At 38.6% G+C, this 26412-nt stretch overlaps 3 protein-coding genes across 3 annotated transcripts; 2 read left to right on the plus strand and 1 right to left on the minus strand.

Annotated features, from left to right (window-relative positions):
- Positions 1-3059: 3059 nt before the first annotated feature.
- LOC114570364 (cell death-inducing p53-target protein 1 homolog) lies at positions 3060-9028 on the minus strand. Its single transcript, XM_028600655.1, has 5 exons — positions 8672-9028; positions 7372-7528; positions 5556-5597; positions 3793-3937; positions 3060-3425 (listed from the first exon to the last, which is right to left on the minus strand). Exons 2-5 carry the CDS (start codon positions 7511-7513, stop codon positions 3320-3322), a joined length of 435 nt encoding a protein of 144 aa, XP_028456456.1. The 5' UTR covers positions 7514-7528; positions 8672-9028; the 3' UTR covers positions 3060-3319.
- A 5788-nt stretch (positions 9029-14816) lies between these two features.
- On the plus strand, positions 14817-16123 carry LOC114569406 (myeloid-associated differentiation marker homolog). Its single transcript, XM_028599206.1, has 2 exons — positions 14817-15083; positions 15521-16123. The coding sequence occupies exons 1-2, from the start codon at positions 14817-14819 to the stop codon at positions 16121-16123; spliced, it is 870 nt and encodes a 289-aa protein (XP_028455007.1).
- A 1751-nt stretch (positions 16124-17874) lies between these two features.
- On the plus strand, positions 17875-18726 carry LOC114569407 (myeloid-associated differentiation marker homolog). The gene has a single exon (XM_028599207.1). The coding sequence runs from the start codon at positions 17875-17877 to the stop codon at positions 18724-18726; it is 852 nt and encodes a 283-aa protein (XP_028455008.1).
- The last annotated feature ends 7686 nt before the right edge of the window (positions 18727-26412 follow it).

Consider the following 26412-nt stretch of genomic DNA (forward strand, 5'->3'; position numbering starts at 1 on the left):
CCCTTACATGTCAATATGTCACATGACACTATATCACCAAACGCCTTTTTTTCTTCAGCTCATTCTTTTTTTCATATCTCATTCTTCAAATGCCAGTTTCCCTGCTTTTATTTTGTGTTGTTTAACAGAGAGTCTGTCTGTTTTAGTGATTACACTCCAATTTACATCTCAACTTCTTTTAATGTTTACACTTCGACTGACACGTGCACACTTAAACTGAAATTTCCACTTTTTTAAGCATGTCCATTTTAAATTTTAAAGCACCCATATTATGCTCATTTTCAGGTTCATAATTGTATTTTAAGGTTGTACCAGAATAGGTTTACGTAGTTTAAATTTCAAAAAACACCATATTTTTGTTGTACTGCACAGCTCTCTCTCACTGCTGCAGCTCCTCTTTTCACCTTGTCTCTGTTTTAGCTACAGAGTGAGACCTCTTTTCTTCTTCTTCTGTACTATCTTTGATTGCACTCGCACATGCTCAGTAGCTCAGATGAAGATCATGTCAGCTAGTTCGATAGACAGTAAAAGAAAGGTTGTTTCTCCAACTTCGGTCAGTTACAAGGCAGGATTAGCTGGGAGACTTCGAAACGAGGGCACAGATGTAAGTAGTTCTTTTGTAGATTATGGTGAACTTGTGTGTGTTGTAGCACGTTAACGCTAGCATGCTAACGCTAGCATGCTAACGCTAGCATGCTAACAGTTGCGGTTAGCCAGCTCGTTTTGGCTAGTGACGTAAAAAGCCGTGCAGATTTTGAACAGCTCAACCGGAGCCTGGAGGCAGGACACATTCAGAAACCAATCAAAGTTTGTATGCGTGTGGAAGCACCAGAGACACAAAATAACACCCAAAATCCCAGAAAAAGTGATTTTTTTTTCATAATATGGGCACTTTAAGCTATTTGAAATGTTCAAATCGTGAGAAATTTAAGGATTAAAAAAGCATTACTGCAATGATTTCTGAAAGGGCTACCAAATGACAGTATAGTAAGCCACGACTGAAAGAGTGAAAAGCTGCAATTACTGCTCAACATATTTTACGAATCAAAGGAATGATGTAGAGCAACACATACTATAATAAGGTTCCCTCCCACAATCAGAATAGTTTCATTTTCCCTTGTTCTGTATGTATGACTTTTCTGCAGGACTTATATAGCCTACATCTAAATCTTTACAGAATTCAATGCATTATAATATCCATTTTATAGATTAAACAAACTGAAGAAGGCTGATGGTGATGGTCACTTTATTTTGTACCAAGGAAAAATTTATTAAAAAACATTGCAATCAATTGAATGTATTGTTGAACCACTTAATTCCATTAAAGGAAGGATACATGCTGACCTCTGGTGGATGTGCAGGCACATTCACAGAGAACACACAGCCATAGACAGTAAAAACATATTGGGCGGAGCTTCATTGTCTGAAAAGTGAAGCCAATGGACCTTTTTCACTGCAGACATTTTGACTTGTCATAGTAGGAAAAGCACAGCTGAAATTGATAACCTTAACGATGGCTCAATTCCATCAAGTGTCCCAGTAAGCTATTTCAGTGAGTCAGCATGCACAATACCAGGTCCTCTCCTAAGTGGAATGCAGCCATCATTCATGGTTTTGAATACACCTTTGCTTTTCCTACTATGACATGTAAACATGTCTGCCGTGAAAAAGGTCTATGCAGAAGTGCCTTAAACCTGCATTCTATCTAATTTCCAGCAGGGGGCACCTCCATTGCTTGCCAAAAGGAGCCGGCTTGTATAGAAGTCTATAAGAAAATGACCCTACTTCTCACTTGATTTATTAGACTACTTCAGTAAACATTTTCATAATGAGTTTTCTTCAATGCAACATGATGTTCATGTTGTGGTCCAATTTATTTTAAAATTACAATAAAAATACACTGTGTACATGCAGATAATTGGTGACATTACCTGAAGGTCAGCATCCCCAGATGATAAATCATGATAACTTTGGTGCCCTAACCTTTCATTTAGCACCATCAGGTCAAAAGTTATTTTTGTCCAATACTTTGGTTTATGACCAAACACCTCAAAACAAAAACATCTCCGTAACCATATTTTGTGTTTAGTGTTAGTGTTAGGTAGGATTGTGTGAACAACTTCTCTTCTCAGTCTCAGCCCCCTTTCTGCTAAAGCCCAAACGGTCTCCTAAGCCCCTCTCCCCACAAGGGAGAATGAATGAAATATGACAGAAAGTTAGTTTTATAAGTTTTAACTGCTGCACCTTTAATGTTAGCATGCTAACACGCTAAACTCAAAAGTTGAACATGGTAAACCTTATTATAGCCGATCTCCTACATGTTAGCATTTTCACTGTATGTTCACATAGTCGGGGAGCCAAAGTCTCAAAAATGGGTTGAACCTGACATGGTCTGCCATACTTTTTATTTGTGTTTTTTCTGTTAACTTTGACCCTAAGAACCAATAATTGGAGGGTGTGCTCTACCAGAAATATCGCGAAAAGAAATTGTGGCCATTTTAGTGTATGCATCCTGTAAATTTTATCAGAAAAATGTGAAAAATGATTTTTTTCCTCAAATCCTTAGTGGGTTGTGTAAGCTGTCAATAAATGCATTCCAGATGCACAGAACACATGTGCTAACATGAGCATTTAGCTCCAAGCACCGCTGTTTGCAGCCTCACAGAGGAGCTAGCATGACTGTAATCTGTCTCGTTGTGAGAGAGGATCCAACAGAACATTCAACAAATGCCTTTCTTTTAAAAGAAAAACAGGAATAATTGGTCAAACAATGAATTACAAACTATGAAGCACAATGAGAAAAGACAGAAGAAAATACTTGGCACTGAGAAAACATGAAATTATGCGGCAGAAAATGTAAAACACCCAGCAACCAACTGGATTCACCACTGGACATTTCCCACTGCGATACATCAAACAATGTGTCCCTGAGCAAGACACTTAACCCATAGTTGCTCCAGAGGCGTGCGACCTCTGACATATGTAGCAATTGTAAGTCGCTTTGGATAAAAGCGTCAGCTAAATGACATGTAATGTAATAATAATACTGCAGACAGCTGAAACAGCTTTTTTTTTTTTATTGGCATGTATATGTTTAATTTACTACAAATGCTTGCTGAATATACAGTAATACCCACAGTATGATGCCTCATCATATATTTGATAAGCATTGAAATTATAACGTAAAAGAGACGTAAAATTACAACAATGTCAGTATAGCTGCATTTAATATAATTTTAATCAGTATAAAAAAAATGTTGTAGAGCAAGTTAAGGCTACAGATAAGCATTGAAGTCTTCTCCTTCATTCACAGTCAATTTCACATTCGCTTGTATATGTAGATGACATTGTTGCAGTTAGGACAGCGATGCTCCACATCTTGGCAGGAGTCAACACAGAACGGGATACAACAGCAAAGAAAACACCTGTGGGAGGAAACAAAGAATTGTAACTTTCCAGTTGTGTTCCTAAAGTTATAATAGTTTGTGACAGAGTGTACCATGTCCTGTATCACTTCAGACATTCGCAACATTAACTTGCTTTCCCTTTTACAAAAAAAATGTCACATAGGCATATCCAACATGATCACCACTCATCTGTACTTAATGTTTGTTTTTGCTATTATTATTACTATTTTATTGTCTTGTAAGTTGACCTTGAGTGTCCAGAAAAGCACCCATAAATAAAATGTATTATTATTATTATTATTATTATTATTACATATTTCATCCAAGACAGAAGCCACCATTAACTAGACATGTAGTAAGTTTCTATCCAAAGGGTTGGTTTTACCCAAAGAGGGCGAGGCCACCACAGATGGCCCAGGTCATCAGGCCTGCTGTGTGCTCTGTCTTGGTGATGACCGTCTGCTGGCAGTGGGGACACACAGTTTGTCCCGGGACATCATTAAGTGCCGGCGTTACTATCATGTGAGTCACTGAAGATGAGAAATGCACAACACAAAAAGTAAAGGATTTGTCTCCTTATTCTTTTGTCTCTGTATTAATTTTTGAATCTTTGTCAGTATTTGCTTGTAACCACTGCAATTGAAAACATCCTAGTCTAGACACATTAAAGAAGGTGACATAAGCTAGTGTGTGCATAGTTTGGATAGTGTTAAAGGAACACGCCGACTTATTGGGACTTTAGCTAACTTAGAGTTAGACAAGTCCATACACACCCTTCTCATCTCTGTTCGTGTTGTAACTCTGTCTGATGCACCCACCGCTAGCCTAGCTTATCCCAGATCCTAGAGGTAACCGGCTCCATCTAGCCTACTGCTCCCAATAAGTGACAAAATAACGAACTCTCTGCTCCTCACCACGGGGCTTCTCAGGTGCTGTGAGCCAATCACTCCTCCCAAGTAGCAGAAGTAGCAGTGCTTCGCCTTCTGAGAATTAGTTCCCAGTATGTATACGCTTAGTGTCTAATGTGACCTTACGCTGTGACTATACAAATCACAACATGTAAATAGGAAAATGTTGGGTGTTATTTTGTCACTTATTGGGAGCAGTAGGCTAGTTGGAGCCGGTTACCTCCAGGATCTGTGCTAAGCTAGGCTAGCGGTGGGTGCGTCAGACAGAGTTACAACACACATGGAGATGAGAAGGGTATGTATGGACTTATCTAACTCTGGGGGATATGGTGTATAAGCTAAAGTCCCAATAAGTTGGCATGTTCCTTTAAAGCACTCCCATCCCTAACCTCTTGCAGGGGAAAACATGTTATAAAGAAGGGCCCAATTGTATAAAGAAATTTATTTTTATTATTATTTAATAAAACTGTTGTGGCCAGCTAGTTGGACATTTTGGTTGTTTCTGTAGTTTACCACCAGATTTGAGGATAAAAATATACTGACTGCACTGACTCAACAAGACCAGCAGAGGCTGCCAATAGTACAACAACTGTAATTTAATAAGGAGTTTCTGTTTTGCTTCTGTCTGTCTACGGTCCCTATCCTATAATTTAAGTTATTAAGGCATCCCAACATAGAGGGTTCCACAGTAAAGGACGGCTCAGAATTTTCTCATTGTATAGTGGGAAACTGTCATTGACAGACAAACAGTGTAACATACAACATACCAATTAGTGTCCATGTGAGAAGCCCACAGTTCAGATGATGTGTTTTAGTGTTTTTCACATGTGGAGACCATGTGAAGAATATAATCTACTCAGGATAGGAATCCTTACTCGTCTGTTACAAGCAATACTCGAAATGTGACTGCTCACCAGAAGAAGAAAAAGGGAACAATAGCGTTTTGTTATGGACAGAAGCTACAAATGGGCTATTCTTCAGATCCCTTCGGTAGGAAACCGAGGACTTCCCCCTCTGACCTTTTTGACAGCATGCAGAGGCAGTTATCACTTTACAAACAGAACTGAAACCCATTGACGATCTGTTCACAGATGTGTGTTCACAATTGTGTGCTCACAGGTGTGTCTTCACAGATGTGTTTTCATGTGCAGGGTGTAAATGTGTGTTTGTTTACATGTTGTGAGAAATGGTGCATATGTATTGTCTTTTACATGAGAAAGTATTGGCTCAGCCATCTCACCTGTTGCGACAGGTGCAGCCGGGGGCGGAGCATAAGGAGCACCTGCCAGATAAAACACAGTTTACCAAAGCAGGAAAGGACAATTCAGAAAAGATCTCCATGAATCACTTATTGTTTATTGAAATTGTTAAGAGGATAACCCCTTGAGATGAAGCATCTCGTTTTCGAGGGGGTCCTCACTTACCATAACATTACTGCCTTTGCATGAAATACACGCAAGTGTGGTTATATAGACATAATTTATGGATATGTTTCTCACAGGTGATACAAACAAGACATTCTCATACCTAAAGGACAGAATAGGTGGATTGTCAATGGCTCCCCAAACAACATATATGACCATTGTATGTACTGCCACGCAGTTGCCATTTTAAATGAATGCGGTGGAAACTTTAATCATGTGACCGTTCAATTTAACGTAATGGCAGCAGCTTTTAACCAGTTGTTGATGCACAGACTGTATGAGTGAAGCCGAAACATCTGGATTGCCCCCTGGGGGCTGACTGTAATATAGGTCATAAATCCCCCCCCTCCTCCATGTTAAATGGGAAATGGGTAAGGGCCAAGGGGGTAAGCGTCGCTTCAGAACTCGAACTTCATGTGGCGCCATTTTGATGCTACCAAACGATTACCCGACGTTAGCATTCCATTGACTGCCATTCATTTTTATGTCATTTTGACAGCGAATAACTTTACATCTGAAGCGTTTGAATACTTTTTTGTCCATTGTTTATTTATAAAGAAACACGACAATGTATAAAAGGCTCCATTACCTTGTATCTCACGTTATGGCTCCGTAGCATAACGATTGTGTCATAACCACGCAACTTACTGTCGCATAGTAGAGGAATTACCGTATAGTACAGGAGAAGCTCGCAGGCAGTTTTGACTTACATTAGCTGTTTAAGTTCAATTACTAATGTTAACTAGCATTTTAGTTAGCAATAATTAGCCTGTGCCCATGTTATCTCCTTACATATACCTACGCTCTCTGTCTCTGCAAGATTGGGAATGATTGAGATTTCTCTTGACACAGCTGCCAGAAGACTTACAACTTTCAGACAGGTTGCTCACATCACATTTACGTTGTCTCTCTCAGTTGGAGGCTGCACAGTAACGCTCAGCCCTCACCGGAAAAGTGCTTCTAATATCCTTCACTGGTCTCCGTCCAGAGCAACGGGATCCGTTGGTCCAGTACTGTCTATGGTAAGGGCAGCCTAAAAAATGTAAGTACATGTCAAATAATTCTTTAAGTGTAATTTTTGGTTTTAATTAGTTACTTAATGCTATAAAAAAAAAAGTGAAGAAACGTTATGATTGACAGCTGTTATTAACTCGCGATTGGTCGGGCGGTTGTATGGGCGGGACTTCGATATTGCTGCTCCAATCCCGGTCACTACTGCGCAGACTCTTGCTCCAAACTTACAAGATGGCAGCCAAATCTGAGATACTTTGGCTTCACTTTTGTACAGTGAGAGGAAGTGGAGATGCGTCGTCCATCTTCATATACAATCTATGATTTAAACACATAGTAAACGTTGTGAAATGGAACTAATTAAGTTTGGGGAACAAAAATACTTAAATAGGATAAGTAAAACATCAGTGATTGGCTTAAATTGAGTCACGTAAAAATACTAAAATGAGGACGTAACATGATGTCACAGGCGTTGATGCGTCACAGACTAAAGTCCTTAAAACTTGGTTAAATTCAAAAAGTGATAGTTGACTTTTAGTTTCACAAGAGACACAAACCCTGGATTCCTAAAAGTCCTGTTTGTTTGAACAGTATCATATTTTAGCCCAGGCAGACACAGACCTCCCTGGTAAACAGGTGGAGGCGCTGCAGGGGAGAAGCCCGGCTGAGGGTACATCCCTGGCTGCTGCACGACACCCCCGTAGTTCATAGGTGGCCCAGGGTATGGTGGAGCCGAATCCTCTGCTGGGTATCCTTTTTCCATCTTCAGAAATCTTATCTACATATTAGAAATGTGTATTATTCATTTTTTCAACTGGCTTTCGGGCTTAATCAGCACTGCCACAAAAAGTACAAATGGCATTTGAACAGTTTTTATTACATAATAATATATGAGGAAATGATAGTGAAAGTGTATGCTTTAAAAAAAATACAAACTGGAGCAGATTTGGTTAGAAATGCAGCCAAAGAAAAAAAGATTTCATCAACTTTAGAAGAAAAAAAAGCAAATAGTTACATCTCACAAACATTTCCATTAATAGCTCTAATATGTTTTAAAGAAATTATCAGGTTAGACTTGAGACTAGATTTATTGATTGAACATCAGCAGGAGGAAGTATAGCACTGTACACTTTCGTGTTCTGTTATTTCCTGAAGATATGTATATATATATATATATATATACTCTCTAACCAAAAGTTCCACATCCTCAATACAACCCACACCACTGTGAACATCTACAATGACAAATGGAAATCCAATATTTGCACTACCAACTGCTGAGAGAAAGATTTGGGTCTTTTGCTGCTAAATGCTCATCATGTTTACAAGCTGCTAACTGTATCTGTCTGCTGTTTGGTGCTGATCACAATGAGCAACCACTTTCACATTGTCACTTGATACATTTTTTTATAAAAATATATAGTTTTTATGGCCTTAAGTAAAAGTAACAATACCACAAGAATACTTTTTTGAACATGATTAAAGTACCAAAGTATTACTGGCAAAGTGTGTGTTAAGTATCAAAGTAAAGTATTCAATGATTCTATTCAATTTATTTTTTTTTTCCTGTGAGTGCTATATTATATACTAGGCAGTAATATGATATTAGTGTTGCTGATGTATTAATGAGGAAGCAGCTTTCACTTGTTGTATCTTTAGCTAATTGTAAGTTAGTTGTAAGTTGCATGTAACCTGTAAAATAACTATTAACCAAATGCATTGTAGAGTAAAATGTACAATATCTGCTTCTGAAATGCAGTGAGGTCAACAACTAAGTTTAGATAACACCCAAATTCATATACAGTACAAACACAAAGCGGATAACTTCAACACAATGGCAACAGCAGCTGATCATTATATAGCTACAAAAAAATTTATTTCCCTGCCTGTTACTTTCCATCAAAATAAAAGAGTTACTCACCCTTTCTCCTGGAGCTGCCTGGTACCGAGTGAGGCAATTAGAAACACAGTAAAACTGAGAGATTTTTTTCAAAACGAGAGCTTTGACCGGAGACAGATGCTTCAGGTATTTCCTGTATTTCTTAGGCTACATTGTAATGGAGCGACTGTTTAGTCCTACAACTCTCTGATTCCTCCCCCTCCCTATCCCTCCCTTCTATTCCATGTGACTGGGTGGATCCACAGAAAATGAACCAAATAGTATTACAGTGTTTGTTCAATGTTGTTCAAATAATGACCAGTATGACAATAAGAGCTATGAAAACAGGAATTAAAAAAGAGAAAAAGGTACTTTCGCAAAAAGAGAGAGAGAGAGAGACGGATGTTTGCTAAGAACAAAGCGTTCTTTGTTGGTCTAATATAATGCGTCATATCACTTATGGTCAGTCACCGTTTCAGTCAGCAATCCTGGTAAGATTGTGGTTAAGAACACATGCATCACCAAAGTACAAACCACTGTGACTCACACACAGCCACCCTAACAGGTGTAACAAAGCGAACAGGACAGTGAGGAGGATATAAATAAATTAAACAAATCTAGGTCCAAAATCAAAATAAGTAATAATATTATTATATTAATATAATAAAGAAAAGGTATGCAGGGCCTTCAAAGGTGACCTTAACACTTGTTGGGTCAGTGGGAAGTTGCATTAGTTGAATTACTTGTTATACAAAATGCTAAATTCTGTAAAGGTACAATAGGTTTCACCAGAAAATGGTGTTGTAGTGTTTCCTCTAGTATTGACTCACTGACATCACGTCGCATGTTCATGGTCTTGAAAAACGGGATGAATCATGAAGGACGGGCCTCAAGCAGATGTAGTGGAATGTATAATATAAAATGGGAGTGTTTTACCCAAGCAGGATTTCTCTGGAACTTACTTTCGCAAAACTATATCTATATTCCACAGCGCCTGTACAATGCTTTTCCACACGAGGTGAGTGTGAAGGATCCACCCTTTAAACACATGACTTTGAAGCATGAAGGCCAGATGACTGTCAGGACAGGGCTAACAATACTGAGAGGTCACATGACTATCACAAGGACATTACTCATCACATCTGGAATGTGATGTGCTACAGCCATGCTGATAATTACAGTAGTCATGGGAAGGAAATCCAGAGAAAATAACACTGTATTTGTTATATATAAATATACTGTAGATATATATACAGTTCTGCTCATAAGTTTACATACCCATGCTAAACTTGACTAAAAACAGGAATATAAGAATCATCTTTTGGAAATTGATCTTAATGCCTTAATTAAAAAAATGAGGAAACATTCGATCTTTTAAGGACACCAAATTTCTTTGTGAATGAATAATGTATCGTAAATAAATAAATAAATCATCACATACCCTTCACCATACCTAGAGATTGGCATAGTTTTATTTCAGTTAGCCTAATAGCTGGTTTGATTTGCATTGAGAGATGATCTTATGGAAAGTAGCCCATGCCAATCTCTAGGTATGGTGAAGGGTATGTGATGATGTGGGGTTATTTTAATTCCAAAGGCCAAGGGAACTTCATCAGGATGCATAGTATCCTGGATCCATGAAATAACTGGCTTTTAAAAATAAAAAATCTGCCTGCCTCTATGGGAATTTAACATAGGGGTATGTATACTTATGCCCCCTGTATTTTAAGGAAGAGCATTGATTTATTTACGATACATTATTCATTCACAAAGAAAATTGGTGTCCTCAAAAGGTCGGATTTTCCTCATTTTTTTAATTAAGATCAATTTCCAAAAGATGATTTTCAAAAGTTTGGGGTCACTTATATATATATATATATATATATATATATTAACAGTATATATATGGCCACTAGAGGTCAGTGGAATGCAACATTATAATGTTTGATACTTGTTTTCCTTCCCTCCTGCACAGAGAGAGCAGAATGTACGGTCAGTTTAAGGTCACCTCAGCAGCTGGGAAGAATACTAGAACACACAGAGAACATGTGACATGCTGACAAGTTTTGATTAATCATATGTACTTTTGGATCATTTACTATTATTTTTTTCTGAATGCCCTAGGTATTTGCGTGGTTATTGAAGGCAGATGTTTTGCTTCTTTTTTTAACTCTTGGCGAAAGCTGTGTTTCAGTGCACATTGCTAAATTTTTCTGTTTCTTCTCTTGTTGTTTTTTGTCTGCATGAATATAAAACAGTATAAAATAGTGATTTGGTTAAAGTCACATTGCTATTTCATACTCGTACAACACTATCTCATTGACAAGACTCATGGTTTATGATTGGATGCAATGAAACAACAAACAATAATCACAGGAAACAGGATCATCAATAGTGAACTGTATACATAGGCAGCTAAAACTTTATTATTTTTTAAATGTCTTTGCAACAAGAATTTTTGTTTTCTCCATTGAACACAACATATTTTATTATTTTAACACACTGCACACTGGCAGGGAGAGAGATTTCTAAACTGCACTTTCTGTCCTTGTAGACTCATAAAAAAAACAGCTCATACCTTAAGAATGGTATGACAGAAATGTTAGTGGTTTTGAAACCGGGACTTTTTCAAACTGCAGTATACCTTGAAACCGGTAATCGACCAATGCATACTCTCTACTACTGGTTTTGCTTTTTATAATACTAGTGTTGATGGATAACTTTAAAAATACTTTGGAAAGGTCAAGTATAATTCCATTAGCAATGTGCAATTATGACTTTGCAGAGGTCATTCAATTACAGGCCCCAGACTTACTGTACTCCAATTTTCACTATTGATCTAAGCAGTAAGTCAATAGTAAGAAAATCAAGATGTGCTGCAGTACAGTGTGGCATAAACTAAGGTTTTAGGGTCAGAGAGCATGCCAGAGGGACATTGTGGCAGTCGTCATAGATGGATCCTTGATGGGATGCGAGGCACATGCATGGTCAGGATATATACTTCACACAGCATTTTGACCCTGGAGGAGACAGGCCCAATGACCAACAGCTATATGTCTTCAAGGACAGGCACACCCAAAACCAGAGATTTTTGTAGCTCTCTTCTCTCTGGCTTTTCGGTGAACTTTCTTCTGGAAACCAGACAAATAATCTTTTTACAGCATCGCCATTGTAAGCTTCTCTCCTCTTCTGTTCTCAACACAAACCTGATGGCCGATCTGCCTCTCTCCACTTTGTCATTTGTTTCTTTGTGTTCTTCAATCTTTTATTCCAGTTTCTTTTCACAGTGTACATTCCATATACAGGTTGAATAAATACAAAATGTTCTTCTGAGTATATATGTAAATAGCAGGACCATCAATCAAAGCAGGAGAGCAGAGGTAATAGTGCCAGATCACCCCAAGATGCTTGTCGGAACTTTTAACTTTCCAACCTTTACTCTTAAGCCATAGTTCGTTTTTTTACAGAAATATTAAGATGTGTGTATGTGTATGTGTGTGAAGGGGGAGGGTATTTAGACACTTGAGTGTATTAGTACAAGACCAATTAAATGTAAAATCATAACTGTTGCATAACTGCCTTTACTGATAAGCTTCAAAAGCTTCAAGGCAGCCTCCCATAAGCTTTGATTAAAACTGCATACTTGTTCAGTGAGAACACTGACTATGTGCTAAGAAAAAAAACTGAAAAACACCTGTTCATTCAATGTCAATTTAGTTTTTCTTTTGTCTTTTGTCTTGTTTCTAGATTTAGATTTTGCTTTTACTCGTGTATTTTGAGTTATTTAATGAGCATTGTTGGAGGTGCCTGAGGCCTAAGATCTTCATTGCCAACGACAACTTAGCCACATAGGTAAGGCTGCTCTAATGGTAAAAGATATTGGGGATTTTACACAATCAGTGCATAACCTACAAGTGTTTTTAAATCATAAGAAAATATGCATTATCTGAGAGAATCAGAAAAGTTGAGGAAGGGAAGAGGTGTAGGAGCTGCTATCTCGTTGTGAAGAAACCTCAGAGTGAGTCTCTGTTGACCTGGCCCTCCCGTAGTGATAACAAGCTTGCAAAGATGAGGTAAAAGTTGGCAGAACTTTTAGTTACATAATGTAGTTTCATTTTGTAGGAGCATCTCCACCTGATCGAAACTGTAATGCCACAAATTCACATATTTCAAGTTCAGCTCTCAGTGTCTTGTCACATGCCATTGCTACGGTATGTGTTATCACAATGGAAGCAACTTATCCCTTTGTGGCTGTAGTGCCATGCCTATAGAAAGTCTTTATTATCAGAATGATCAAACAATATCTTAAATAAAGGGTTTGCTATTATTCTAGTTTTAACAAACATGTATAACAATGGGCTAGCTTTATAAGCTGTGTTTGTTCATAAAAGCAACACACTGCACATACTGCACGAGATGACTTACAGAAAGAGTGAGTATTGTACTGAAAGAGGAGAAACACCTAATGTCTCCCCAACACTCAAATCTCTGGTGGTTGTGACTATGGCATTGGAAAAGTAGTTTCACTTTTGTTTGGGTGCTCAGTGTTGGTGGGCTGGGGATTGGGAGGGAGTCCCTGTTAGTTAACAATTGCACCCTGCCCTGATCTAAAGAAGATCCGTCCAAACTGAGATTATCTTTATATACAAATATCACATCCACTCCCCATTTTAAGTGTTGGCATGAACGTTAAGCACATCATAGCCGAGTCATCTCAACAATTAAAGTTGGCAAAAGTTTTTCCTAAATGGAGAAAGCATTAAACAGCCATATTCAGTCATGAATGGCATACATGTAATCAAACAATAATGTATCAGAAATTACAAACTGTTTAAAAGGTATGTAATTCTCTTTCTTTTTTAGAACACTTAAGCTTTTCTACAGTGTAAGCTATTTCAATACTCTAAGTAACTCTAGGTGTTGCAATGCCGGCGGACTACAACTCTCTGTGCCGTAAGCATCAGCTGTTTAACATACAAACAATATCAAGATGTTTACTTATTTTGCTTTTTGTCGTTTTGTTTATTGCTTAAAAATATATTTTCTTGAATCCAGGTACATCATTAATCACACAGTTTTTATAGTTTAACCATATTTAGTTACCGCTACCTGCAGACACCATGATCACGGTCAAAAAACAGTATGCTTTCCCTGACTTGCAACACACCTGGCCACATTAGCCTTCCCATTACAGGTGACTGCCACCCAGTGTAAAAAAAAAACATATTACATCCAAATAAACACAAAGGTAAACAAATGGATAAACGGCTCCTATACTGTCAATATTTTTGTCAGCAGGTAAATGTAAATCGATAATGGGGACTTCAATTTGCATGTCTTCCATTGTTTACCTTGGCCCAGAATAAGTATTCTGTCTGCGATAAGAGGCTGATTCAGAACTCGCCTTTAGACGTTAAATAGCATGATCAAAGTGTGTGTGTGTTAGCAGTTAGCAGAGTGTAACAGTTTGCAAGAAAGTGCTTTAAATTTGGAACAGTTATTTATAGTCCTTGTAAATCAGTCCATGTCTTAAAAAAGCAACATTTTGAAACTAAATCTTGGATCTTGTGTCTTTTGCAGTATCTCACACCTACACTTCATATCCAAAGAAAGACCAATAAATCTCCTAATCGCTAATATCTCCTAATATCCTTCCATCCGATACTGTCTATCTCAAATTTTTCTGTAGCACTACAGCCCAGTTCCTCTTAAGCTTACCGTAACACATTTACAGATTTGAACTATTGATGGGTGTGGAAGCTGCTAAGTGAGCAAACACGAATGTGAATGTGAGGCTGTCATAGGGTGTAGTTCATGTTAAATCATCTATCATTATAACATTTTATTGCCTATGAACACAACTGATAAGGAAAATGGAAGTGAACAACAGATACTTCCCCGCTAGACAAACACTCCATATAACTTGAAGCCATTTCAAGGTGTGCAAGGGCGGTGACAAGTTAGAAGGCAAAGGTTTCACATTCACCTTACTTTCTGTGTCCGTCATTCACGCAGCACTAACAGAACAAGGGGCGAGGACTTACAATAACCAAAGAGCTATTCAAAGAAAAACATTAAATCAACAAGGATAGAGGAGACAAGCTGGTGAAAAGAGATTATTTCATTAACTATCTATCCAAATCCACTGTAAACCGACCACAGGAGCATACATCATCATACAATCACCATGGTTACGCTGGACTTCAGGACATTAACGGTGCCGGTGGGCATTGTGCGGATACTGGAGGTGATCTTCACCTGTATAACCTTCAGCCTGGTGGCATCAGTGGGACACAGTACTAACTCCTTCTGGACGTGGTGCATGTTCACCTGGTGCTTCTGCTTCTGCGTCACCTTCCTCATCATCGTTCTGGAATTCACCAGCCTCAGCGCTAAGTTGCCCATCTCCTGGGATGACTTCACTACTGCTTTTGCCATGTTGGCTACTTTAATGGTGTGTGCCATTTTTTTTTACCATCTTGCTATTTGTCTTTGTCTGCAGATACTGTATGTTCAGGATAAACCAAAAGAGTTGTTCATGGGACGGTTTGCTAGTCGCAAGATTTCATTAGGCTCATGTTGTTTTTTGCACCCTTACAATTCAATGAAATAACAGAGCAGGAGAAGCCCTGTTTAAACACTTCAACAGCATCTTTCTATATAGCCACAACTCCCTAAAACAGATAATGATAATCACATATTTGACTGACTTTGACATTAGGCTATTGTAGATATACATGTGTACTATTTCCTGATGCTAAAAAATTTATACAGTACAGTTCTCAATCATACTCCTATACAGTATAATTACACAGAGTCAAATAAACATCTAGAGAGTATCCTAAAGAAGAAATCATTCCACACCTTATTTTTTACCTTTCTCTCATGCAGGTGCTGGCAGCATCCATCATCTATCCCATCTTCTTCATTAAGTTTTGCTCCAGCTGTGGCAAACAGATTGCAGCCACTGTCCTTTCCTGTCTGACCTTCATCCTGTACGCCGTTGAAGTCGGGCTGACCCGGGCTAAACCTGGTGAGATCAGTGGATTTCTGTCTACGGTCCCGGGCATCCTTAAGGTTCTGGAGGCCTTCGTGGCCTGCATCATCTTCATCTGCTTGGATTACAACCAGTTCTCCAAGTATCCAGGGCTCCAGTGGTGTGTTGCTGTCTACTGCATTTGCTTCATTTTTGCCGTCCTTGTCATAATTTTTACCATCTGCCGCCTTCTGTCTCTTTTTCCCGCACCATTTGACAAAGTCCTGACAGGCTGTAACGTGTTGGCCGTGTTGATGTACATCACAGCTGCAGTGGTCTGGCCAGTGTACAGCTTCAAGAATAATAGCAACAGGCCGAGCTACAGTTACTGCCCAGTGGGTTTATGTTATTGGGATAATTTACTGGTCATCTCTTTCATGACTTGTTTCAACCTTGCTGCTTACATTGCGGATACTGTTTATTCTTTTAGGCTGGTGTTCTTCATCAGAAGAACGTAGGTTGTAAATAGGCCTCATGTTTCAGCTGTGGGAGGTCCACTAGAACTCAAAGATTGAGCAGGATAATGGCATGTAAAGCATCTCTTGTAGAACTTTTGTGAAACATATTTTATTTCACTGTTGTTTTCATAATATACCCAACACACTGTTGTGGATTTGGTCTGAATGACTTTTATCTGTCATGATGATGCATTCTCTGAGGACAATTTTTTAACTTCAGTAATCCCAATCTCTTCTCTTTTCCTTTGTTTTCTTCCATGAATTTTATTTGATCATCTTAATCATGTTATTTTTATACAGCGTAGCTATAACCATGTCAGTCTCGGTTGCAAATTCATTTAGTGCATTCTCTTGTTGATCGCACTGTGTGAAATATGAATAAAATGTCATGAAAGTGTGGCGTTAATTGTGCATGCTTACATCACAATGGGTGTAACTGTTATTTGGTTATTTCAGCACCTCAGTAACAAAATACAATCATGACTGAATGAAACTCATACAATTAGTAATCTGCTTAATAGTTATATACTTTGTTCAATGGTTAACAGGTATAGTGGGAACTCGTGTCCTTCTCAAATGATGTTTGCAAAGGCGTGTCAATGTGTGCATATCCTGAAACACACAGCAGCTATTGGTTTCATTCTCACAACTCCACTCTACTTTGCTGCTACATTAAATGATAAAAGGAAAGAAATAGAGAGTAGAGGTGGTTCACATAATTGTATGTTTAGCCTTTTTTTCCAACAACATAACCTAAGCAAGTGAGTAACTGGTCTGGACTACACCTCAATCTGCTTATCTTTATGATATCTTGGGAGATTAGTTGTATAACCCTTGACCAGTCGAAGGCATTGCTGCTCTCTGCAAAGTCAAAATGGAGACAAAGGAGAAGGCAGATTTTAATGATTTTGTAAACACAAAATAAGACAGAGAGAGAGAGAGAGAGAGAGAGAGAGAGAGAGAGAGAGAGAGAGAGAGAGAGAGAGAGAGAGAGAATGATCAAGAGGAGGAAGGAAAGAAAAGAAGACGGTAAAATAAAATCTATTTTAGAATTGAAGTGCTTCTGTTGGGTTGATCTTGTAAACATATGTGGTTTTTTAAAAGAGTTTTTCCTCTTTGGTTCAATGTAAAAAAAGGGAGTTGTCATAGTACATACATTTAGCTTTTGGATACGGGAAATGTAAACACTGATGTAATGAATCACAACAGTAGAGTAAATACACTGAAACATCATGCTATAGTTTCAGATTTAAAAAAAGAAAAGGCACCTGTATGTACGTACAATCATTATCCATAAAAATGCCTCCTTCAAACTCTCCCGAACAATAAATCAAGTGATCTCAAGGACGGGATAATGGCAGTTTTCCGTAGGATGTGACCTACAGTACCACCCATTCCATTGTGTTTGAGATTATCTTCTGAACAAGGCTTGCACTGAGGTCAAGAGTCCGGTGTGTGTGGCGTGAGATGAGGATGACAACACCCAACTAGTATCCAATCCGTGGAGTGAGACAGGGGCAATAAACTGCACAGATAAGCCCAGAATGATCTATTTGAATATACACCATCACATTTTGAGTTTCAGTTTCAAAGAACACACCTGCTCGGGGCTCTTGGCTATACATGGATTTCTTCAACAGGATCTGGTTTGGAAAACAAGGCCTTGCAGCACTGAGGGATGCACTGAGTAGAATCAACTGACTTTGAAAACAACATTATTTTGAGGTCAAACACACTCATCCTATCCAGCCATGGTCGGTGTTGACTTGCGGGCACTCACCCAGCCTGTGGGCATCATGCGAATAATGGCGACCATCCTCGCCTGTATGTGTTTTAGCCTGGTGGCGACAGTGGGACACGTCCCATCTCCCTACTGGGCGTGGTGCATGTTTACCTGGTGCTTCTGCTGCTTCTTCACCCTTCTTATTCTCATCCTGGAGTTCACAACCGTCAATGCCAAATTACCTTTCGCCTGGGATGATTTCACCACTGCCTTTGCAATGCTGGCGAGCCTCATGTGCCTTGCTGTCTCCATCATCTACCCCACCTTTTTCACCTGTAAGACCTGCCACCGCCAGATCGGCGCCTCTGTGGTGTCCTGGTTCTGTTTCGGGGTGTACGTAGGTGAGGTGGCTTTAACTCGCCTTCGTCCGAGTGGGCAGGTGAGCGGCTTCCTCTCCACATTGCCCGGCATTATGAAGATGCTGGAGACGTTCCTCGCCTGTCTCATCTTCACATCCCTGGAAAAAAGCCAATTTAACTCTCCAGGACTGCAATGGTGCGTGGCCGTGTACTCGTTGTGCTTCATCTTCGCCATCCTCATAATCCTGCTCACTATTACACAACTGACCTCTTTTTTTCCATTTTCTTTTGACAAGCTTGTGATTGTCTACAACATTTTGGCAGCGGTGATGTATTTGACAGCAATGGTGATCTGGCCACTGTATAGTTTCCGCAACAATGAGAGACCCAGTATCTGTGGCCACCCCTGTGCCTGGGATAAACTGGTGGTGGTCACCTTCATGACAATCTTCAACGTTATTGTTTACACCTTGGACACTGCCTACTCTATACGCCTTGTGTTCTGTGTCAGTAACCAGTGAAGCTGCTGCTCATTAACTTATTAACTAACATGAACTGAGAACAAATTGCACAGGGTTTGAATTAAGATGTTGTTGTGTTAGACATAATGCAAATGCTGAATGCAATATATCGTTCATTAAGTGTTGACAGAAATAAGTGATTACATTAATGAAATGTTGGGGGGGGGGAAGGAGTAGAGTTAGTTAATGATTACAACTATAGTAACACTGTCATAAAAATAAATAAAAAAGCAAATAATCTGATAGAACTTTGGATCCTGATACACAAAGAGGTATCAAAGAGTGCAGTTAATCATTCTGAGCTTACACTTTCCTATATTACACTGTGTCATATAGTCAAATGATGCCGCATGTCAATTTTTGTTTTCACTTTCATGCTTGTCATCTTGTCATTTGTCATAGGTGCAGCAAGTTGCTGATCAAAGGAATGGGTTGACATTTTGGGTAATATACTTCTTTGATTTCTTGCAGAGTGAACCGTGGGCAGATAGAAGATTGATACCACTCTCAGACAGAGGAGTGGTATTGGTCTTCTCTCAACCTCAGCAAGAAAGCAAATAAGAAAAATGTCAAACTATTCCTTTAATCCTTGTGGCATGAACAAATCTGCCTATGAGTAATTGCCTATAGATAACAACAGATCAATGTAAACTGAATGCAGGACACTGACAAACAGAGCGTAGAGACAGTGAGACATTTCCAGACTTTGGAAGGATGTGTGGGAAAAGTGAAAAAGAAAATCCTTTAATCAACTGGCAGCTGCAGCTGCTAAAGGCAGCTGCAGCATATGGAGTTGGACTTGCTGCAAGGTGTTATTTTGCTTCTTTTCTTATTTAGCTTCTTTTCTTCTTCAGGGATGTGGCAGGAAGGGCCAGAAAGTTAGAAAAAGTATGACGTCAATTCATTCTTCTTTTTTTTTAACCAATTGGAAACTTAAAAGGACATCACCTAAATCTCACGTGTAATCCTGTAGCTATTGTGCTACCTGGCAGACCAATCTGTGTGAGTGAACTTGAGTCAAATGGAGCAATTGAAGCGTGGAAATTTAGCTTTTCTTCTCATGTCTGTCAGAAAGACAGAGCATGTTTAAGTCAATCGTCTGTATCTGTCAGACACAGAGTCTGCTTTGATTTGGTTGGCACGAAGTGCAAGAACTTCTTGGTAGCATTTTACTGTAAGTCCCCCTATTTAGCATTCATAAATAGTATATAAACATTTAAAAAAACAAAACAATTATAACACACAATAATGTAGTTGTACGCAGTTAAAAGGACAAGTGTTTTTTTAATGTACAGTATTTGTCAGCAATAATAATTTCTCCCTTGAAAACATATTTTACTATATAGTCGTTCTTTATCTGTTTATATACCAGCCTCCACGTGAGACGTTATTGACAAAGAATTAATAAAAAACACTTATATCTGCTTACAACAACATTGTAGTATGTTATAAACAATTTACAAAATGTTTATTTATATGCTAAATTCGGGGGACTTAAAGTTAAAGTAAAGTTTTGCCGTATATTTTTTTATATTTGAATCCAAACCAAGTTCAATGTATTTAAATAAACGCTATATATAGTTTTACCTGTAACTTGTTCTGATTGTCAAAATTGTACATTGTTTTACATTTCTCCCACTGGGACAATAAGTAACATTGTTCCTCAGTTCATTTATACCAACCAAAAGTTAATTTACATGGCTGATTTTATGTAAAGAAGAAAACTGAATAAATTACTTAACTTATAGCAACAAACATAATACATCGCTTTAGATCAGGTAGGCAACATGATACTGCTTATTAATAACAGCCTGTTACTCATTCTAAGTTTTAATAAAGTCCCCTTGATTTGATCATTTCTACGAAGGGGGGACAACTCTTTTGATCCTGTGCCCACAATCCTCAGTCAGACAAAGGATAAAGTCAGGCCGACTAGACTTACATGTTCACCTAAACAAGCCCAATCTCTCTGCTAATGGGGGGGGGGGGGTATTTGCTAACAAGGGAGATGGCATTCCACCTCCAGTTGCCTACTGCCTCAGGTTTCTGTTAGCAAAAACATTTCATCCTCATGCTCTGAAAATAATTTGGATGCCCTTTGGGACAATCACTGACAAGATGCATCACCCCTGATGTTCTAGCAAAATTGGGCTTGTGGTGCAGTAATGGTCTTTTGTAGTTAAAATTACCTTGACCTTCAATTATAGCACCCCCATCAGGATGATATAAAAGAGATTGCAAAAGTAGCTGAAAGTGAGCATTATCATTCATTATGCATTAAATGGAGAGTGTGGTAATAAGGTCTTCACAGTTTTCCAAATGATTTCTTACTGAGCATGCAAGCTGAAACCCGCCTGAAACAAGAGCTATGCTTTTTCTCAACATATTTTTAATTATGCTGAAATCATTGTATACTACATGTATACTGCATGTAATGTGTATGTTGGCAATTCACAGTTTATTGACACGTGGCCCTGAAATCCAAGCGGTGTTTCAACATTCTTGTCTAGCCGCATGCTGTGATCCACTGAGATAACCATAGAGCGTGTGTCACTGAGACTCACACCTACTCTGTTCCTTTTCTTTGGTCATTATCTTGTATTAAACTTCCCCTCTCATTAGTGACATTTGATTCAACTGTGCAGTAATCAGAGGAGGACACAATGAAAAGTAATCACCACTAATTAGTTGGCACTACTTCAAGAGTGTCACTGGAAAAAATCAATACATCTGAAAAATGTGTGGGCCTGCGTTTGTGTGCATGTGTGCATGCTTGTGTGTGTGTGTGTGTGTGTGTGTGTGTGTGTGTGTGTGTGTGTGTGTGTGTGTGTGTGTGTGTGTGTGCGCGTGTGTGCGTGTGTGTGAATCTGCCTGCATGATTGCACTGTACACTGTGTACAGAACACAAGTCCTCCTAACAATGTGAAGATAAAGGTTGGTTATTGCTACACTCTGATACGATCCACAGGAGCATTTCATAAATTAGTGCCCCTAGCGGTGGCAGGAAATAAGACCCACAGGCACGTTTTCTGTCCTCATATCTAAACCACTACAACTACTCAGTTAAATTTAGAAAAGGATTTTGGTTTGGGTTCAAATCAGTACATTTGTGATGTTACTTCACTTCCGGTTACGCACGTGGCGCAGAATGTGACGTTGCTCTGTTTGTCACGTTTGTTCGGTTTGTTCCATAACGGGAAAAAAAACGCTTTCCTTTATTTTCAAACAGGACATGAATCCCGGTCTCTTGGGTAAGATCCTATGTTTGTTTGACCCATCCACCACCCTAACCTTCCTCCTTACATGGAATTTGTTGCGCTTATACTTCGTCACCATACTTCCTGCTTTTCTCCCGTCATGATTACTACGGCCACTAGAAGGCGCCACCACTATAAATGTAAATAGGGCTTATAATTGCTGCATATACAAACGATTCATGGTGGCAGTTTTCTAGGGAGGACAGCATCGAAAAACAAGGGTCTTAGCTGTAATGCTAATGTTGTTAACAGTGGATTACTACGTTTCAGAGACCTAGAAGCTGAATTTTTTTCCCTTTTTATTATATATAGGTATTTTATATATAAAATAAAAAAAACATTGAAAAAAACAAACGGTATGCAAGTGCAAGTTTGTCTCTTCTTAACTTAAGCTGTGTCTCTCCTGCTTCTATTAGCTTCTATTCTTCTACTGCATCAATGTGGGTTGACTTAATCGCTGTTATACATAAACGTAATGCTCTATACTGTATTTGATCCACTTTTTGCAGTAATGTCTTTGCTTCAGCAGCAGCTGGATATACGGTATTATACAACCATAATATATTGTTGATCTCATATGGCCCTCTATAAGTGTCAATTAATGTTGTTTGTCTGCCCCCGAGTCGCATCGGGCCACATTTTGTAATTGATTTATGACTTTTTTGCATTTCCTTTCTATGTGTTTGACATGTACTTTCCATGTATATTTGCTGGATTATTTTCTGTTTTACAAAGGACAGAAAGAAAAATCAAGTCTTTAATAAATGTAAGCTCTCAGCAACGTCTTCTGCCATGTCATGTTGTAAATGTGGATGGCCTGAAGAACTTCTGTTGTGTTGACTGGATGAGCAGCATTTTTCTGTTATATGTGTTTTTGAGGTTTGTGTGTTTTTTACTATGCATCCTTTCTTTATTTGCAGCACGTTTCTCCCAATGGAAGTGTTTTTGGGACCTGGTTGTAGCGCGTTTGCCTTCGGCCACTGTATCTTCTCTTTTAGGTGAACATTTATTTGCCATCATTATTTAAAACATCTTCATAACTTTCTCTTCAGGAGAAAAACTGTTTTACAGTATATTATATATGTAAAAAGTAGTTCAGGGGCTCTGACAGTAGCACCACGTAAATCTCATGCCAGCTTCGAAGAACCGAAAAATCCAGGCCCATGTCAAACCATCAACAATCAAATCAAGCTAACCCAGTTATCCACTTACAAAGGCCATGGCCCAGCTGGTGGATCTAATAATACTAATAATTTATGCGTGTGGAAAGCATGTATGTCATGCATGTGAGCTCCTGCGTGACATATTCCTTGTCAAATTGTCAGAGGGTTATGTTCAGATCTATTACTGCTGCGTGGCTGTCGCCTCTGCCCCCCCTGTACTTCTGCACAATAACACAAGAATTAGTTTATGTCAACATGTTGTACCTTTTAACAAGATTTATTATGTGTTTCTTTCCAATATGACAAGTTATTTCAGATAATTTCGATAGTCTCAGCAATTGTTTTTAATGATGACAACCAATTAGATGTCTCAGATTTAATTTAAGAACAAGTTATTTCAAATAAAGCCTCAAAAACTCACTCAATGCTTTATAAAGTGTTAATGCTAAGGGCCAACTATGTCTTTCATCAACACAAACATCCTTTTAGAATGTTGAAACTTGTCCTGTACTCAAAAACACATTTACAAAATCTTGTAATCTAGGTTTGATTATATGTATGATATTCTGACATATTTTAATTTCTGCACTTTGAAAACTAGAACCTGGCCAATGTCAGAACCCTTCTGCTGTTTCCCATCCCACCAGCTAGTACATGACACCCACCGTGGGGTCATTCCTTTCTCTGAAAGATTTGAGGACAGTCAGTATTTTTTCCTCCTGCTTTGCAAAATGTTAACTCACCTTTGGGGATAAGGGTTTGTGTTAATTGATACAACAGTATCACTTAGCTACTCTATTTTCTGGCTAAGCTGCCAATTATTTTATTTTTTTCTCTAACATGTACACACTTGACATCTGGAGTGGTTATTTTGAGCTTCCACTTTGTGCAGATCCTCCCTTTCTGCAGACATGGGTGTTAAATACAGGCTGACACTGTCACTTCTGTAAAAGCCTAATGTTGCCTAAATGCTTAATGATATGTCTGTTTTTGGAAAATCATTTCCTCATCCACCCAGTCCTTGCAAGTTATAATTAAAATTGTCAAATTGTTTTACTTAAGTAATTAAATATAGCCTTTCGGTCCTTCCTAATTAACTACTCTGATTTGCCCCTGAGGGGAAAGTACAAAGGGGCTTTGTTAGAAGAAATATTAAGTACTGCAATGTATTCGCATAATAAAAAAGGAATCATGGATATACACTCAAATGCCTTTAAAATGTTGATTTTTAGCCCCTAAAAGAATGGCTTTGATGTTTGAGTGATATTCAGTTTGGATTTCTTTTAATAGTCTCTAAATTAGGGAAAATGTTTCCTTCAGTTTTAATAATTTATTTTGAATTTTAGTTGTGGATTTTGTGAAAATGAAACTGATGAACACTAAAAGAGCTTGGTGTGGGGAAAAAATTGCTCTATTGCTCTCTTTTGGACATTTGAGCTTTCTCTTTCAACAGACCCAGATATATATATTCCACTACCGGTCAAAAGTTTGGGGTCACTTAGAAATTTCCATTCCACTCCATTGTAGACAGAATACCAGCTGAGATCAGTTGCATTGTTTTTTTTAACCAGGGCAGCAGTTTTCAGATTACATTATGTGCTTACATAATTGCAAAAGGGTTCTCCAATGTTTTCTCAGTTAGCCTTTTAAAATGATATCAGATAAGTAAACAGAATGTGCCTTTGGAACATTGGATTAATGGTTGCCGATAATGGGCAATGTAGATATTGCATTAAAGATCAGCCACCCACTCAGATCAGCTGGTATTCTGTCTATAATGGAGTGGAATGGAAATTTCAAGTGACCCCAAACTTTTGACCAGTAGTGTGTGTGTGTGTATATATATATATATATATATATATATATATACATATGTGTATATATATATATATATATATATATATATATATTTTTTTTTTTTTTTTTAAGATTTATTCCGCCTTTAATGGATAGGACAGCTGAGATATGAAAGAGGAAGGAGAGACATGCAGGAAACCGCCAGAGGTCGGACTCGAACACTGGACCTTCTGCGTCGAGGAATAAACCTCTACACTTCAACGCGATCACATCCACATAAACCTCCTTGTAGCCTACCTGGATTGACAGCTATTGCTACAGACCAAACAAGTGTTTCTGTCTTTACTTTGACGATGTAGCGCAAGATAGCACTGTAAATAAATGATAAATTGGCACTAGCAGCACATGGACGCATGTTGAGTCCACCACAGTCAACAGCTCCATCTGGAGTCTGTGTGCAGATAAACAGCTACATGAATCATTTTTATTTGTCACAATAAATCATACGAGGTACAATTCCAGTAAAATGTAATCCCAACAGCTCCTTCTTATGCATGATTTATCATAAAGCAGAATGTGGGGGTCTGGGCTTGGGGGTGTGGCAGTCTTGGGCATTGTCCTCTCTTAGGATCCTAGTGGCCTGACTGAACAGGGGGGAAAAGGCTGCTGACTACAAAAGCAAACCTGCACGACTTTCCTGATGTCACCTAATAATTTATTTCTTAATTGACAACTGAAGTAGAAAGTAAACAACATTAGGCAAATAAGTTGGTTAGCTCCGTGAAGACAGCTCCCTTCCACGACAGCCCAGTGCCTAAATTACAAAATGTAATTAAAACTGCATTAAAAGGATATTAGATAGATGTACAAACAGATCACAGGGAGACGAAAAACTCATGAAGGCCTTAAGAACTCACTCGCCCATGGGTTCTGTGTGTCAGCAAGGTTTTCCAAATCTACATCTCAAATAGATTGAACATACAACATACACGAACAGAGACCGATGTATTGTTTGCATATTCTATTTCATCTTCTGACCTCAACACACAGCGTCAACCACAGAGTCGCCACTCTGGACATCATCTTATTCATTTCTTTCTTTCTTTGTCCTCCAATCAACCCTGCCCTCCACACAAATACGCACACACCGTTCTGTCTCATCTTGGTGATCAGAGATGGAGTATTGATTAAAAGGGAGTTTTTCCTCGCCACTGTCGCAATAGCCACTGCTAATGCTTGCTCTTGAGGGAATTACTGGAATTGTTGGGGCTTTGGAAATTATAGAGTGTGGTCTAGACCTACTCTATCTGTAAAGTGTCTCGAGATAGCTGTTGTTATGATTTGATACTATAAATAAAATTTAAGTGAATTGAAATTGATTGAACTCGGTTGCCATAAACACCACACACATAAGTTGCACTCCTGTAAGCTTGAGAGTTCTCTCGTCGATCCCCACCAGCTTTTTGTCA

The sequence above is a fragment of the Perca flavescens genome, chromosome 15, assembly GCF_004354835.1.
Source record: "Perca flavescens isolate YP-PL-M2 chromosome 15, PFLA_1.0, whole genome shotgun sequence".
NCBI classification, from domain to species: domain Eukaryota; kingdom Metazoa; phylum Chordata; class Actinopteri; order Perciformes; family Percidae; genus Perca; species Perca flavescens.